The sequence below is a fragment of the Malania oleifera genome, chromosome 4 (assembly GCF_029873635.1).
Source record: "Malania oleifera isolate guangnan ecotype guangnan chromosome 4, ASM2987363v1, whole genome shotgun sequence".
In the NCBI taxonomy this organism is placed as follows: Eukaryota; Viridiplantae; Streptophyta; class Magnoliopsida; order Santalales; family Ximeniaceae; genus Malania; species Malania oleifera.
In genome coordinates, this window is record NC_080420.1 from 119,409,678 (window position 1) to 119,426,463 (window position 16,786).

The 16,786-nt window shown below is 34.2% G+C and overlaps 1 protein-coding gene across 1 annotated transcript; it reads left to right on the forward strand.

The window, feature by feature from the left end:
* Positions 1–4,247: 4,247 nt before the first annotated feature.
* LOC131154183 (putative caffeoyl-CoA O-methyltransferase At1g67980) lies at positions 4,248–14,662 on the forward strand. The gene is made up of 5 exons (XM_058106767.1): positions 4,248–4,564; positions 11,572–11,657; positions 11,956–12,100; positions 12,949–13,083; positions 14,287–14,662. Exons 1-5 carry the CDS (start codon positions 4,514–4,516, stop codon positions 14,578–14,580), a joined length of 711 nt encoding a protein of 236 aa, XP_057962750.1. The 5' UTR covers positions 4,248–4,513; the 3' UTR covers positions 14,581–14,662.
* Positions 14,663–16,786: the final 2,124 nt, after the last annotated feature.

The window sequence follows — 16,786 nt, forward strand, 5'->3', positions numbered from 1 at the left end:
ATAAATTGTATATCATGGTTCTTTAATATCATGCTTCTGTGTAACTATGATATCATGGTTCTAAAAACTATAATATCATGGTTATGTGTAACTTTAACATCATGGTTCTGTAAAAGTCGTATAAAATTCTGAATTAAAACTCTATACTAAAACTAGTATTTTTCATGCCACACAATTTGGGGTAATACTCAATATACTATTGTAGTGACCCGAAGAATAATAACATTTTAATAATAAAGAGGGAGAGAAAAATAGATATAGAAACAGAAGGAGGCCATAGACGGAGCGTTCGTCGATGACATTGCATTTTGGAGAATAAAATAATTATAAGGAAACTGCCAAGCTTCATTGACGAACACAGGGTTTCGTCGACCAAGGTCTGAAGAATTTCATCGACGAATATAGGGCTTCGTCGATGAGAAAATATCGAGAGAAGGTTTTGGCTATTCTGAATTTCGTCAATGAACACAGGGTCTCATCGAAGAATTTAATGAAGGACTCATCAATGAAGTGATGTGTCTCATTGACAAATCCTCTCCCTTCTCTCTCTCCTCTCTCTCTCTCTACGAAACCTCTCCCTTCTCTCTTCGTTTCTGGCCCCGCCAGACGCCGGATTGACGATTCGAAGCCACAACAACGTTCCTAGCGGAGTTCTCTTCAAGTTTGCTAGGACGGATCGTTGGTGGGATTAAGTTAGATTTCATCCCAAATTCAGGGTAAGGCCTTTTAGTCCTTTTTTGGCCTTATGATAGTTATAAAAAATGATGTAGGTGGAGAAATACTGATGTTATGTTCTGACATATATTGTTTTCAGGATATTTTGTAGGAGGCCCTGCGGGTGTTAGGCTAGTATTCCCTAGGGGCTTTCCAGTAGTCAGGTAAGGGAAATATGCTATGTTAGGAACTTTTAAAATATTATACAATTTATTTAATGATGAAAATTATGTATTATAGTATCGTGTGGATTTTGGATATGAATATAGTACGAATATAAGTTTTACGATATTTCAGTATCCTAATTTTATGATATTTTAGTACCATTATTTTACGAATATCAGTATTATGATTATGCAGTTTCAGTATTATGATTATGCAAATGACAGTGTTATGAATATACAGTTCTTAGTATTACGTATGAACTACAGTTACAGTTTATGTAGCATCATGGTTATTTCAGTACTTCAGAATTATGGTAAATCAAATAGATAAATATATATAGAAATATATTATATGATATCAAATCCTGTTAGACTTGCAACTATAGAGCACGGTACCGTTGCTACAGATACTATGTTACTTTATGAGTGCAACCACCTATTTAGATAATACGTGGTAAGGTCGATCACCTAGGCCTTTGAAGAGATTAGGCTCCCCATCCAGATATGGGTTGAGGTAGGCAGATCGACTGATGGAGTATAGTGATTTATTCCTAGTAGGCCAGCCAGGGTAAATCCAGCCTACGGGTCGCACAACCCTGTCATGAGGGGGCAAGTCATGACACACAGATAACCACAGGGAACAATTTCAGTTATTATTACATACGTACGGATTTACAGAAACAGAGATCATACTTATGTACACTAGAAGTACTTTGAATTATAACCTATAATACTGCTATGTTAAGCAACAAGGAAAGGGGTGGTATATTTTATTATTTGTACTATATTTTGTATTCAGTTATTCATGTTTATATGAAAATAGATTGCATGATATATAGTAACTCATTTGCCACACACTAGTAATAGCATATTTCTTATTACTGAGCGTTGGCTCATCCTAGTGTTGAAACATATTTTAGGTGATTCAGGTAGGTGAGCAGATTAGGCTCGCAGATAGAGGGGCTTCTGTGGTGCCCTGTCAGAGAGTGAGTATTTTTTTTTTTTTGGGAGTGTTTATGTATAACCCCAGCTAGTTGAGGGTATTTTTGGGAAACAAATATATGTACATATTTTGGGAAACGAGTAGCACTCTGGTAATGGTTTTGTACTTATATTTTCATATGGTTATGTGTATGTGATTTATGCTTCTCGCTGCTTAGGTTTATGGTTGGGTTATCCCAATATGGTATCAGAGTATGTAGAATGCTATTATATATATATAAATAATATCAGTTAATTAAGCAGGTCGTTACAACTATAATCTGTATAAGAAAACTGTAGTTTACTACTATATAGGAAATCATATGTTCTTTTATATGAAAATAATATATCATCTATGGGATTTTTTTGAAACCCAAAATTCTGAATTTTCTCAAATGTGCATAACTTGTGAAAAGCCATAAATTTCCATACCCATAATTTCATATCCTACAATATTCATAAAATCATATACTATGCTTTAGCTGGAAACATTTCTAAAACTAATTGACATAACTTATTCCCCTTATATGTTTACTAAGAGCGTGCCTGCTAAAATCGTTGACCCACACCCGCGGCATTCGGACCTCAAAACCCTGAAATCATATTTCCCTTAGTTCCAACAATTCAACCCTAGAATTTTAATCATATTCACATTTCCTAGACCCACACACTTCAATAGTTAGTTAAACTGTAAAACAACCAAAAATTCATCTCCCTTACCTTAACCTTGGAGTGGTGTCTGAAATACCTAAATTGAAAATATGCTTTGATTAACTTGATAAGGATTGTTCCTAGGACCCCCGTAGTAGTGCCTGATCGTTGTATCGGGCTAAATTCGGAGAAAAATCGAAGAGAGAAAGGAGGGAGTGCACACAGCCATGAGAGAGAGAGAGAGAGAGAGAGAGAGAGAGAGAGAGAGAGAGAGAGAGAGAGAGAGAGAGATGTTTTAATTTTTGTTTAACAAAATGAGTTGCAGGTTTCCTATTTAAAAGCTACTGCCAGTTGAAACCGTCGACGGTTTTAGGAAAACCGTCAACGGTTTGACTTTTAACCAAACCTTTTCACCGTTTTACCCGTAACCGTGTCATAGTAATTACAAAACCGTCAGTGGTTTTCTGCACCCCCACCAAACCAAACCATCGACGCTTTGGTCTACACCAAACTAAATCCAACTCATTGGAGTTGAATTGAAGCTACTATACATGGTATGAAAGTTACTATGAGGATACTGTTAAGTATATGAATTGAAGTTACAATATTTGGTATCAAAGTTACTTTCAAGATATTGTTAATTATATTGATGTTGGAAAGTAATAAGACAACTAGTACAACAAATAAATCTTTCCCAAAAATTAAATTTGTGACGAGCAAAATAACCAACCTACAATAATAATAAATCACAAACCAGAACACCAAGATTTTTAACGTGAAAAACCCTTCCAATGTGAAGGGTAAAACCCACGGGACCAATGAGACCCAATAAAATTTCCACTATAATAGAGGTAAAAATACAACAGTTGGTAAAAATACAAAAGTATAATCACAAAAAATGCTCACAATCTTAGAGCAAAAAAGATTCCCAAAAGAATCGTAATAAAATAAAAATAAGCGGAAAGAAGTCACCTGAACGCAATTACTGTTAGTAGCACAAAATTAGATTCTCCAAAACTCTCAAAACAGATCTCCACCGTCCAAATTGAAGGTCGATAAATTCCAAACATGCTCTCCAAATTTCAGCAAAATCGGATCACAAAAGATCTTCCGATCGTCGAGTTGATGAAAATTGCACAATGCCTCACACACTGTTACACACACTGTACAGTGCTCAATTTTTATTTTTATTTTTCTCCGTGTGCGCCTCGCACACACTGCCACTTTTAATTTTGCCCTAATGGGCTTCCTCCCTTTTTTGTCTGTTTTTTTTTTGATTTCTTATGTGGGCTTGACCCAACAATTGAGAAATCCTACCCAGAGAAGTGAGCCATACGTATGGCTCGCTTTGATAAAGGTTTCAACAATTAAATAGAAGAACTTAACACGATCTCACAGCAGTTTGTATTAGAGGAAATCTTGGTTATATAATGATGATTTAGGTTTTAACCTTCTATTGCATATTTTACAAGATAAAATCGTAAAGTTTAATGCATTAAAACGAATAATACCTTATAAAAATTGGATCCTTCTCCAAACACCTAATTAATGATGCACATTATTTATTTTTTACCAGGAAAATAAAATTATTGTCTTTCAACATAAAATTACCCAAAAGCACAGATAAAAAATCCCAAGTAGATCAATCTTTGTACACCTGCTTCAGTAGGATAATAATTTAGATGAACAAGAACGAAAACCGGTGGATTTAAAAACAGGGGAAAGCTATAGAGCACAGGGTGGGGAGATTTAAAATGAGAACAGGGGAACTGGTGCTCCGCATCCCACGCCAATTTTGATTACAAAATTACAAAATTACAAAATTCTCCAATCTCAATCTTTGATTTTTCTTCTGTCGCTTAGCAAACTCCTGAATACTTTATTGGTGGGGGTAGATCCGCGGGATTGCCTTGTTAGTGTCAGAGCAGTTAGCTATTTTCTTGTCATTCACACAGACGCGCACACACGTTAGAGCTCTGTTTTGGAGAAGGCTGAACAGAGCCATGGAAGATCCTGGGATCAAGAACCTCCTCAAGAGTGAAGCTCTTCAGAAGGTAAGTCCTTCACCACCTTATGCCCTTTTGTGCTTCATCAATTAATTTCTATATTTTAAAAAAAAAAAATTATAATTAATAATCTTCATTGATATAGAACATTCATGTCAATCGAGAAAGTAATTACACCATATGTACAAATCGGATTTACATTTGATCAATTCTAAAAATAAAAGGGCATTCGAACCCTACAAAAAATTCTTGTTCTAAGGACTCCGCTAGCTCTTTGACTTTTAAAGATCTTTCGGAATTGATATTTATGATCGGTTCTTTTATCAAATACCAAAGAAAGGAATGAATTGTTCTCATGGAATTCTTAATCATATTGTAACTTTTTTTTATCAAACATTTAAGGTAATTTTTTTTTTCCTCATAACTCCCTTTTCTCAAGGGTGTCAAATAGTTTTTGTCTTTCTTAAAAGTTCTTTTTCAAAAGTCGTATAACTTCCAAGCTAAATCTTAGTGTTGCTGCTTGAAAATCGAATGATCTTCTTGAATCCTTCCCCGATCACAATCACCTGAAAAATATCAAGCAAAATTTGTTTGGAGGACCCGGTGTATATTTCGGGGGATCACTATGATATCTAAGTAAGTGACTAATGAAAGGTTTTGAATTGCAACAGTTGAACGAAGTGGATATAAATGAAATGATTGTCACTTCTCCAAACCCCCTTTTTTTTTTATTATAGTGGTGGAAGTTGACCTTTCATCAATCTGGTATTGATCGTCATTATCGTGCTAGTACAGAGGTTTTTGGGGCATTTATGTGGAGGTTTTAAGTATAGTTTTGTAACTGTTGTGTGTAATTAAGTTGATTGCTAATTATTCTATTTTTCAGGTTCTAATCAAATATAAATTGTTCATGGACCACAATAAAAATCTGATTATAGTCCTGCAGCAATCACAATCACACCTAAACGAAAACCTGTTTATTTTAACGTATGCGTGTGCTAAGCCTAATTAAAAAAAAATATATGTTCATCAATCCAATATTCAGCAAAACATAAACATGCCACAATCACAATCCACAAGAACACATTTATGTGGTTCGGCCCAAAAATTGGCCTACATCCATGGCAGAAACTCACCTCCAGAGATACTATATTATATCCGGCGGAAATAAATATACATATACACAAATTTACCTTTGGGGCCTATCAATCTCCTCTGAAAATTAGCACAAGAATGACTCAAGAAACCCCTTTTTGCACCTGCGAAGAACCCTAGATTTCTTCCTATATTCCTCCCTGATTTCCCTAAAAGAAACCCTCCCAAGAAACTAAATCTGTGCTTACCTTGGCTTACCCTTGCATGAACCTCCGCTGGAGGTCGGAGATACCCAACACCACACCCACCTCTTGCCGTCTCCCTCTTCCGTGCGTTGCGGCTGAAGGATCTCTCTCGGCGGTGATGGCTTCCTCGGGTTGCAGGTGCTCTCTCTCGCGCTGCAAAGGAAGACGTCTCTCACGGCTGGAAAGGGGGAAAACCCTCCCGCGCTGCTGAAGCTGCCAATAGAAAATTAATTCTCCCGCCCCCCTGCTGCTTTTGTTTTATTTACAACACAAAAGGAAACACAATTACATCAATGCCCCCCATTAAAAAAAACCACAGCAGCAGCTGTTGGATCTAAGGAAGAAATGGATGACCCAGATCTTTTTTTATTTTATTTTTTTTATAAAGCTTGACACTCCAACAATTCTCCACCTTGGCAAGCTTGTGACCCTTACACCTCCTTAGCATCTCCTATGGCGGTTCCTGCAAAACAAATACTAGAAACTTCTAAGGTTAACCAAGTTCGAACAATATTCAAACTTAAATTTAGGTACTGCTTTAGTCATCATATCCGAAGGATTATCCTCCGTTAGAATTTTCTTTACTTCTATTTCTCTACTAGAAATAATATCCCTCACAAAATGCAGCCTAACATTTATATGTTTGGACCTATCATGATAAACATGATTCCTAGCCAAACGAATAGTGTTTTGATTGTCACAATAAATTATAACGGTTCCACTATACATTCCCAACTCTAGCCACAATCATTTTATCCATATAGCCTCCTTAAAGGCTTCAGTCATGGCAATATATTCAACCTCCGTGGTAGACAAAGCTACCACCGACTGCATGTGAGATTTCCAACTAATAGTACTACCTAAAAAAGAAAAGACCATACTAGACAAAGATTTCCTAGTATCTAGATTTCCAGCATAGTCAGAATCTGCATATCCTTTTAACCCTATTTCACAATGCATATCCCTTTTACCAAATATTGACCCTTATTGTTTTGTTCCAGACAAGTATTGAAAAATTTGTTTCAAAGCATGCCAATGTGGTTTTCTAGGTTTGCTCATAAATCTACTCACTTGACTTACAGCATAAGATAGATCAAGTCTAGAACATACCATACCATACATTACACTACCAATCATACTAGCATAAGGTATTCTATTCATAAACAGTGACTCATTTTCAGTTTCAGGACACTGTTTTTTAGACAATTTAACATGTTGTGCAATAGGAATAGAAGTAGATTTAACATGAATCATTCCAAATCTATTCAATACCTTTGAAATATAAGACTTTTGAGACAAGTAGAGAAGCTTTTTATTCTTTCTCTAGTTATTTCCATACCAAGTATTCTTTTAACAGGTCCTAAGTCTTTCATTTCAAATTCAGATTTAAGCATGCACTTAACTTGATTTAACATACCCATGTCTCCACAAGCAACCAACATGTCATCAACATATAATAGCAAATATATATGACATTTATCACATGATTTAAAATAAACACAACCATCATAATTGTTTCTACAGAATTCATTTTGAATCATGTAAGAATCAAATCGTTTATACCATTGTCTAGGTGATTGTTTCATCCCATATAAAGATTTCTTTAATAAACATACATGATTTTTATTCATTTCCGTATCAATGCCCTTGGGAGGTTGCATATAAACTGTCTCTTCTAAAGTACCATGCAAGAAAGCAGTTTTAACATCAAGTTGTTCCAAATGCAAGTCATGTACAACAGCAAAAGATAATAGAATTCTAATTGAACTATGTCTCACAGCAGGGGAAAATATTTCATTATAGTCTACCCTTTCCCTTAATGTAAATCCCTTAGCCACTAACCTAACTTTATACCTAGGTGGTTCAACTCCAGGGATTCCCTCTTTCCTCTTAAAAATCCACTTGGATCCTATGAGTTTCTATTTTTCCGGTCTAGGTACCATCACCCATGTCTCATTCTTGTTTAGAGACTCTATTTCTTCTTGCATTGCAGGAATCCATTTTTTAGCCTCTTTACTATCCATGGCCTCTCTAAAAGTCTTAGGCTCCACCTCAATTTCTGTTTCAGCAACTGAAAGAGAAAAGCTGTCATATCAACTTCCCCATACCTTTGAGGAGGTCTTATGACCCTCCTCTCCCTATCCCGTACTAGAAGGTAGGTTTTACTTAATTCAGAGGTTTCTAGTTCTGAGTTTTGCTCCTCAAAATTTGCAGCATCTATTTCTAAATGGCTATGAGAAGTGGAGGGTTGCTTCACCTCAAGCTGCAAGTCACTAGTATCAGAGTGCCTAACACTTTCATTTGAATTTTCTAGTTTTCCCCCCATTTTAGTTTCATTAAAAACTACATCCCTGCTGATAATACATTTTTGTTTCTTGAGGGGTTTTAAAATTTAAAGCTATGGAAGGACACCTATTAATAAGGTATACAACAGTGGTCACTGCCTCTGCCCAAAAGGTATTGGGCAAACCTGAAGTGGCTAACATGCATCTTACCATTTCTAAAATAGTCCTATTCATTCTTTCAGCTAATCCATTCTGTTGGGGAGTATCCCTAACAGTCCTATGTCTAGCTATGCCCTTAACTTTACAAAATTCAGAAAATTCATTTGACAAGTATTCTAATCCATTGTCTATTCTCAGTGTTTTAACTTTTCTGCCAACTTGATTTTCAACTAAGGTTTTCCATTCTTTAAACTTTTAAAAAGTATCACTTTTATGCTTTAGAATATAAACCCATACTTTCCTAGAAAAGTCATCTATAATTGACAGAAAATACCTAGAACCACCATGAGAACTAACCGTAGCAGGCCCCCACAAGTCTGAATGTATGTAATCAAGAGTCTATTTTGTAGTGTGAGTGGACTTCTTAAAACTAACCCTAGTAGACTTACCTAAGACATACTCCTCACAGAATGACAAATTTTCAAGTTTCCTATCTCCAAGGAGCCTCTGTTTCTCTAGCTCCTTTGGGCCTTGTTGGCTAACATGTCCTAGCCTCTTATGCCACAAGGAAACCTGATTTTCGACCTTGTGATTGATAGGTGAAGCCTCACCACTCACTGTCTTTCCTACCAAGGTGTACAACCCATTCTTTAGTACCCCTTTCATCACTACCAGTGAACCTCCACATACTCTTAGGCTACCTCCTTCAGACTTAAATGTGTACCCTGTCTTATCTAAGCTGCCAAGAGAAATCAAGTTTCTCTTCAGCTCAGGTATGTACCTCACATCTCTTAACACTTTTTCAATCTCATCATGCATTAGAAGTCTTATAGTCCCAATATCCTGTATTTTACATGACTTATTGTTTCCTAGGATAACATGACCTCCTTCTAAACATGTAAAGGACTCAAACCAGTTTTTCAATGGACACATGTGGAAGGAACATCCTGAATCTAATATCCATTATTTTTCCAAATCTTTATCAGAGACATTCAACACTTCTGCACTATCACACCTATCTAAAACTATAGTTGCCTTACCCTTTGATTCAGAGGTGGTGACGTTTGTAACCTTTTTCCTCTCAAGGAAGTCCCTCTTAAAATGTCCTTCCTTGTGACATGCAAAACACTTTAGTGCCTTACTTTTAGACTTTGATCTAGACCTCTTGTCTTTTCCTTTCTTGTTCCTCTTTTCAGACCTACCTCTCACATTTAACCCTTCCCCTGACCTTGATTTAGACTCAAATTTAGTGTGCAATTCCCTAGAGTGCAAAACGGCTTGCACATCTTCTAAAGTCAGCCTCTCTCTCCCATACATCATAGTTTTTTTAATATTTTCATATGTGGAGTCAAGAGAACTCAATAAAAAAATTTCCTAGTCTTCTTCATCTATACTAATATCAATATTAGCAAGATCCAAAAGAATTTTATTAGATTCATCTAAATGTTCATTAATCGATGTTCTAGGGGTCATTCTAAAGGTGTAGAGTCTAATTTTCTTATGGACTCTATTTGCTAGGGATTTTGTCATATACAAACTTTCTAATTTTGACCAAACTCCAGTTGTCGTATCCTCATTGGCAACTTCCTTAAGCACTTTGTCTCCTAAGGACAAGATAATGACACTATGTACCTTTTGGAGGATTTCAGGCTTCACTTTATCGGTGGAGGGAAAACTTGGTTTCCCCTCTTGTGAAGTGGTGGCCCCTTTCTTTTCTCTAAGAAGAGCCTCCTCAAGCCCCCGTTGTACCAAGATTGCATGCATCTTAATCCTCCGTAAACCAAAGTCATTTTTCCCGGTAAATTTTTTTATTTCAAACCTAGCGGTCCCCATCACATAGTTAGACTCTAATACCACTTGTTGTGTGTAATTAAGCTGATTGCTAATTATTCTATTTTTTAGGTTCTAATCAAATATAAATTGTTCATAGACCACAATAAAAATCTGATTATAATTTTGCAGCAATCACAATCACAATCACACCTAAACGAAAACCTGTTTATTTTAACGTATGCGTTAGTGATAAGTCTGATCAAGAAAAATATATGTTCATCAATCCAATATTCAGCAAAACATAAACATGCTACAATCACAATCCACAAGAACACATTTACGTGGTTCGGCCCAAAAATTGTCCTACATCCACGACAGAAACTCACCTCCAAAGATACTATATTAAATCCGGTGAAAATGAATATACATATACACAGATTTACCTTTGGCGCTTACCAATCTCCTCTGGAAATCAGCCCAAGAATGACCCAAGAAACCCCCTCTTTGCACCTGTGAAGAACCCTAGATTTCTCCCTATATTCATCCCCAATTTCCCTAAAAGAAACGCTCCTAAGAAACTAAATCTATGTTTACCTTGCCTTGCCCTTGCGTGAACCTCCACTGGAGGTTGGAGATACCCAACACAGCACCCACCTCCTGCCGTCTCCCTCTCCCGTGCGCTGCGGCTGAAGGATCTCTCTTGGTGGTGATGGCTTCCTCGGGTTGCACGTGCTCTCTCTCGCAGCTGCAAAGGAAGACGTCTCTCACGACTGGAAAAGAGAAAACCCTCCTGCGCTGCTGAAGCTGCCAACAGAATATTAATTCCCCCGCTCCCCCTAGTGCTTTTGTTTTATTTATAACACAAAAGGAAACACAATTACATCAATGCCCCCCATTGAAAAAAACCACAGTAGCAGTCATTGGATTTGAAGAAATGGATGGTCCAAATATATATATATTTTTTTATAAAGCTTGACACTCCAACCGTAACCATTCCTTCTCATCAATGTATATGCATTAAGGTTTGTACGTCAGTTATGTAAGGAGGTTTAATGGTAGATTCGAAACCATTTCTCCTTTTAAGTGAAGATATTTTGAGGTATATCACTTTGTTTATTATAAATCATTAGTGACGCTCCAATTCATATAAAGTTTCCCCTATTTATGGTTTTATACAAAGGCCTATGCTCAACGTAGATTATACAACAAAAATATTTTATTTTTTATTTTTTATTTCCTTTTTCATTACTCTTACATTACGTTTGTGAGCATGAATGTCAAATTTTAAATTTAGATTTACCTAAAGTTAATTAAATTTCAATATAATTTCATATTACATCTTATTCAAACCTAAGGTTAGCATTTGAACTCAAAATTTCAAACACAATTTTTCAAACTTTAATTCATACATTCTAAAAAATCCAAAATCTCTCCAAACATATCATAAATATTAATATTACATATTGAGTTTGCCTCTTTTTTATTATGGTTGTGACAGTATATATTAGATACTAGTGCATATCCCAAAGAGCATCCTCAATTGAAGGAAATACGAGAAGCCACATTCAACAAATATGGTGAACGGTAAATTTTATTTCATTTTTTATCCATTGAATTAACTTTGGGTCTTCACAGAATTAATAGAATAGTATATATTAATAATTTTATATTTTATATATATAAAATATTGAATCAGTTAACTGATTTAACTGGAATTTGGCTCGATCAATTTTGGATTCACTTAATATGAAATTTCAATTCGATTCTATTCGATTTGATTTACGAGACTTTTTTACTTAAATTTTTAATTAATTTAATTATTTAACTGAATTAACTATTAACTATGGACGGAATACTCACCCTTGATATATTATATATGCAGGAGTGTGATAAGTGTTCCTCCAGATGAAGGGTTATTGTTGTCCATGCTGTTGAAAATAATGAACGCCAAAAGAACACTGGAGATTGGTGTTTTCACTGGCTATTCCCTGCTTTCCACTGCACTTGCTTTGCCTCATGATGGCCAGGTACACACATACACATATATAAATCAAATTAAATCGAATCATTAATTAATTTAATTTATAATTTTTTTAATTATTGATTCGGTTCCTTCAATAACCTCAATTAACTAAATCAAACTGTTGTACTATATATATATACACACACACATAATATTATATTTAATATTATGAAAAAAATTAACAATTTTAATTAAAAAAATTGTATTAATCTAAAATTCATGCTTACATTTTTATTTTGGATGTTTTAAATTTGTATGTTGATTTTTTTTTAATTAAATAGGGTGACACCTCCATTTATTTATTAATATACTCTCACTTTTGGCGGAACAATATCGTGGTTACAAGATAAGCAAAAGAGAGATTACAGAAAAATTCTCTCAAAAAAAAAAAACAATACCAGCAACCAATTAAATTAGAACAACAAAACTAAATATAACTAACTAAAAAAATAAAAACATAAATACAATCAAAATCAAATCAAAATACATTAAACGAAACTTTAGAATTGAACTAACGGCGAATGGAAACGAGACCCCATCTATCCATCCGAAAAATATCTTTCTAGATAACGTGGTAGAAGGTGTTGTTTTTCGTAAATTACATTGTTTCCCATTTCTCTTTCTTTAGTAAGAAAATTAAATGTACCATTTCGTTCCCTAAATTTGTATGTTGATTATTATGAAAGAAAAAAAATTTTATTTTAACTATTTCAAACGGTTTGATTTTGGTACTCATTTTCTAGAGAATCAAAACTTTCATGCCCACCCTTGTATATATAACATGCATATACGATTTCAATGTAAATTAATTAATTATATATACTTTTTGGAATCGTATTATGAATTAAATAGATAACAGCCATAGATTCAAATGGAGAAACTTACGAAGTTGGACTGCCTTTCATTAAGAAGGCTGGCGTTGAGCACAAAATCAACTTTGTCCACTCTGATGCCATTTCTGCGCTCACTCAAATCTCAAGAACCATTGTAAGTTTTCGCAATCTCTATATGTTTAGCACTTTCTTGTTAACCTTAGTTAAGATGATTGTAGTGATTACGATATGTATGATGGAAAGTAGAGTGGGGTAAAGTTGTCTTAGGAATTGTTTAGAATCACTTAAAGCTACATTTATACCTCAAAAAATAAAAGAAAAAGGAAAAGAAAATATGAAAGAATTCACATTTTTATGTTTAATTATCAAGAAAAAAAATACTAAATTTATGAACAAAAATTTGATTTTATACATTATTAATATTTAATTTTTCTTAATTTTAGTTCTATTAATATAAGAGAAAAACAAGTTTCTCTCTTATTTTCCTTTTCTTTTTTTTTTTTCCCCCCAAGCAAAACCCTTGATCCAAACGGACATTTACGGTTTTTTTGGATCAAGGGCTTTGGTTGGGAAAATGAGGGGAAAGGAAATTTTTTTTTAAAAAAAAAAATGTATTTTTCACTATATTTTTCCTTAATACCAAATACTACTAAAAATTAAATTTTGTTTTAATATGGTTAAAAGTTAAGAAAATTCAAATGTAAAGGGTGCGTAAAATCTTTTCTTTTTTTGATTAATTTGGTATATTTTTTTGTTGTTTTTTTCCTCCCTTAATAACCAAACATGAAAAAGAGAATTCCTTCATATTTTTGCTTCTTTTCTTAAAGATTTTCCAAATTCAAACGGTATTGAAAAGTACTTTTATGAAAGAAAAATATTTATTTGAAAAAAAAAACTTATTTAAAAGTGATGTAAGATTACCTATTATAGATAAGTGCTTTTTATTTAAAAAATACTTTTTCAAAAGTACTTATTTTTCTAAAAAAAATTAGTTTGTGAAAGTAATTTTCAGAATAAATACTTATTTAAGTGTGAATTATTTACTACTTATTGAAATAAATACTAAAAATTAGAAATATCAAATGTTAATGATTAATATCTAAAATCAAATTTTATTCATTGATTTGGAACATTGCTTCTTCTTTTTTTTTTTTTTTTTGTTTCTCTTTTACAACTTTTTTGATAATCAAACATAAAAAAGATAAATAAATTCCTTTCTTCATATCATTCTTTCCTTTCTTTAATATTATTAAGTTGTAAATAAAATTCTTGTTCGAAACAAAACCCTTATTAATCTCATTTTATGTTCGTAGCTAATTCCTTAGTTATGTACATACATTAATTGGTGGTGGTGTAGGATGAAGGGAAGATGGATGAGTTTGATTTTGTGTTTGTGGATGCTGATAAGCCCAACTACATGACATACCACCACTACATTATGAAGATGGTGAAAATTGGAGGGGTGATAGCATATGACAACACACTGTGGTATGGAACGGTGGCTTGCAAGGAAGAAGACGTGCCAGAGAATTTGAAAGTTAATAGAAACGCCATCATCCATCTCAACAGTTACCTTGCCTCTGATTCTCGTCTTGAAATCTCCCAAATCCCTATTGGCGATGGCCTCACCTTATGTAGACGTCTTTCCTAACTCTCCAAAGACAAAAGGGTCAATGTAATTTTGTAATAAAGTCCTTCTATCCAATAAAACTGCTCTAAAATTGTTTGAGTTCTATGTAGGTCCTATCAAATAGGGGTCACATGTAATTAAGCAAGATACGAGTGTGGGGAGGTCTCACCAGAGGATTTTAAAAAAATTTAGTGAGTCCTCCGGTTAGCCTCTTTGCCCAATTATAAAATAATCACTTCAAAAGAGCAAGTTTTATGTAGGTCCCACTTGGTAGGACTTACATATAATCTATAATGATCCGGAGAATTAAAATTATCGAAATAATTATGAAGTATTTTGGGAACAACCACGAGCTTCGTAGGATCGTTCTCTGCAAGGCTGTAGGAGCTTATCGTTAGTTTGAGGGGTTTGAGAAACATTCCAAAATCAAGGTAAGTGAGTTATTTTGAGAATTTCTTAACGGATATTGTTATTTGGAGCTTAGAAAGTATTAAATAAGCATTTTTCTTAAGATTTGAGTCAGTTGGAGTTTATTTTAATTAAATTAAGATTTTTGATTCAGGGTCCAAGTGAACGCTGTAAGTATCGGTTTGGGGATCCTGTCAGTGTAGTTCAGTAGTCAAGTAAGCGAAAATTATATATTAAATTAGATTTTATGAAATTAAAGGTAATAAATTATATTACATTATATGTATGTTTTGGTGTGAATTATAAAATGTCAACCATATAAAATTATGTTTTTGAGCCCATGATTGCTTATATAGCTATGTATATGTGAAAGTAAACGAATGAAAGTGAAAAGTAATTTATGAGGAATTATGTAAGAAATGAAATGTATTTTCAGCATATAAATATTAAATGTAGGTTAACGTATTTTACAGGAATGTGTATGAATTTTACTGCTAAATTGTGTGGCATGAGTAAATGTAAATTTTGTGCAAATATATGTTAAATGTATGAGATGCAGGCTAAGTAAAACATTAAGAATAAAATATGATATGGACTATGTTGCTTGTGTATGTTAAATGCAATCATGTAAATGTAAAATAGCTAAAAAGAGCCATGTTAGCAGATTCTAGTACATTTCTATGTAGACTAACTGATGACAGCTAAAATGAGTTGTAGACTAACTGATGATGACTAAAGACCAGCTGTAGTACGAATGGAAGAAAAGAAAATGCAATGAAATGACAAAAGAATGACAATGGAATGAAATGACAAATGTGAACAATGTAATGTTGATGATTACGTAAAGTGAAATGCAATGTAATGTTTAAGCTATGAACATGAACAGATGTGTATGATTGAATAATGACAGAAAGAATAATGTATTATGATATTAGAAATATCTATATATGTAGAACATGTTATGATTGGGTGGGGCGTACTCTTCTCCTAAGGACTTGCTGACTAAGGCGAGTGCACTAGTAACTTCAGATGTGACAGTAGCTGCGTAACGTACTAGGGCAAAGGGAACCCACTTGTATGAGCGGATATATTTCCCTATCTTTAGGGCCTTTGCTAGTAAAACATTATTGAACTGTGTGAGTACGAGATCAATCTAATTCTTGAGGGCTTACTGAGTAAGGTGAGTGCTCTAGTATGCTTTAGTAGTGACCTTCGAGTTGCTTATGTATCAGAGCAGAGAGGTGCTACTTGTATGAGCGGGTAATCACCCTTATCCTTGGGTAATATCGTGGATTAAATCTTTGCTTGTGATTGATTAGGTTCAGAGAATATTTTCGGTGTTACGTTAATGATTTGAAAATGTATTTAAAATGATATCCATTGTCACGACCTGCTCATTTTTCACATACATTTTATATATATCGATAACACAAATTCCACATCCAACTCAGCAAGTCACCATTCACCTGGACCCAGGGGTACCAGGGATAAAACACAATATACAGCAGAAGCCTACGCAGCAGAAAATATACAATCATACTTATTTCATCATAACATACATCACAATGTACCAGAGTTACTGCAGTCACTGTACTCCCATATATACATCTCAAAAATGAAATCTAGGGACCATTCCCACAAAACCATACTATCCTTACCAAAACTTACCCTTCCAAAGAGGGCAAACAACTGATCTAATTCAGCGGGGCCTTTCCCGCTCTCCTATCAGTGGCTCCTGAAAAATGTATGAATTTTAGGGGTGAGACACCTCTCAGTAAGGGAAATAAACTAATACTAGTGTGTGACAACATGAGTAATC

Coding starts and splice junctions, on each gene's coding strand:
- LOC131154183 (XM_058106767.1), top strand. CDS start 4,514: ATGGAAGATCCTGGGATCAAGAACCTCCTCAAGAGTGAAGCTCTTCAG. Junction 11,658..11,955: donor TTCAACAAATATGGTGAACG/GTAAATTTTATT, acceptor TTATATATGCAG/GAGTGTGATAAGTGTTCCTC. Junction 13,084..14,286: donor CTCAAATCTCAAGAACCATT/GTAAGTTTTCGC, acceptor GTGGTGGTGTAG/GATGAAGGGAAGATGGATGA.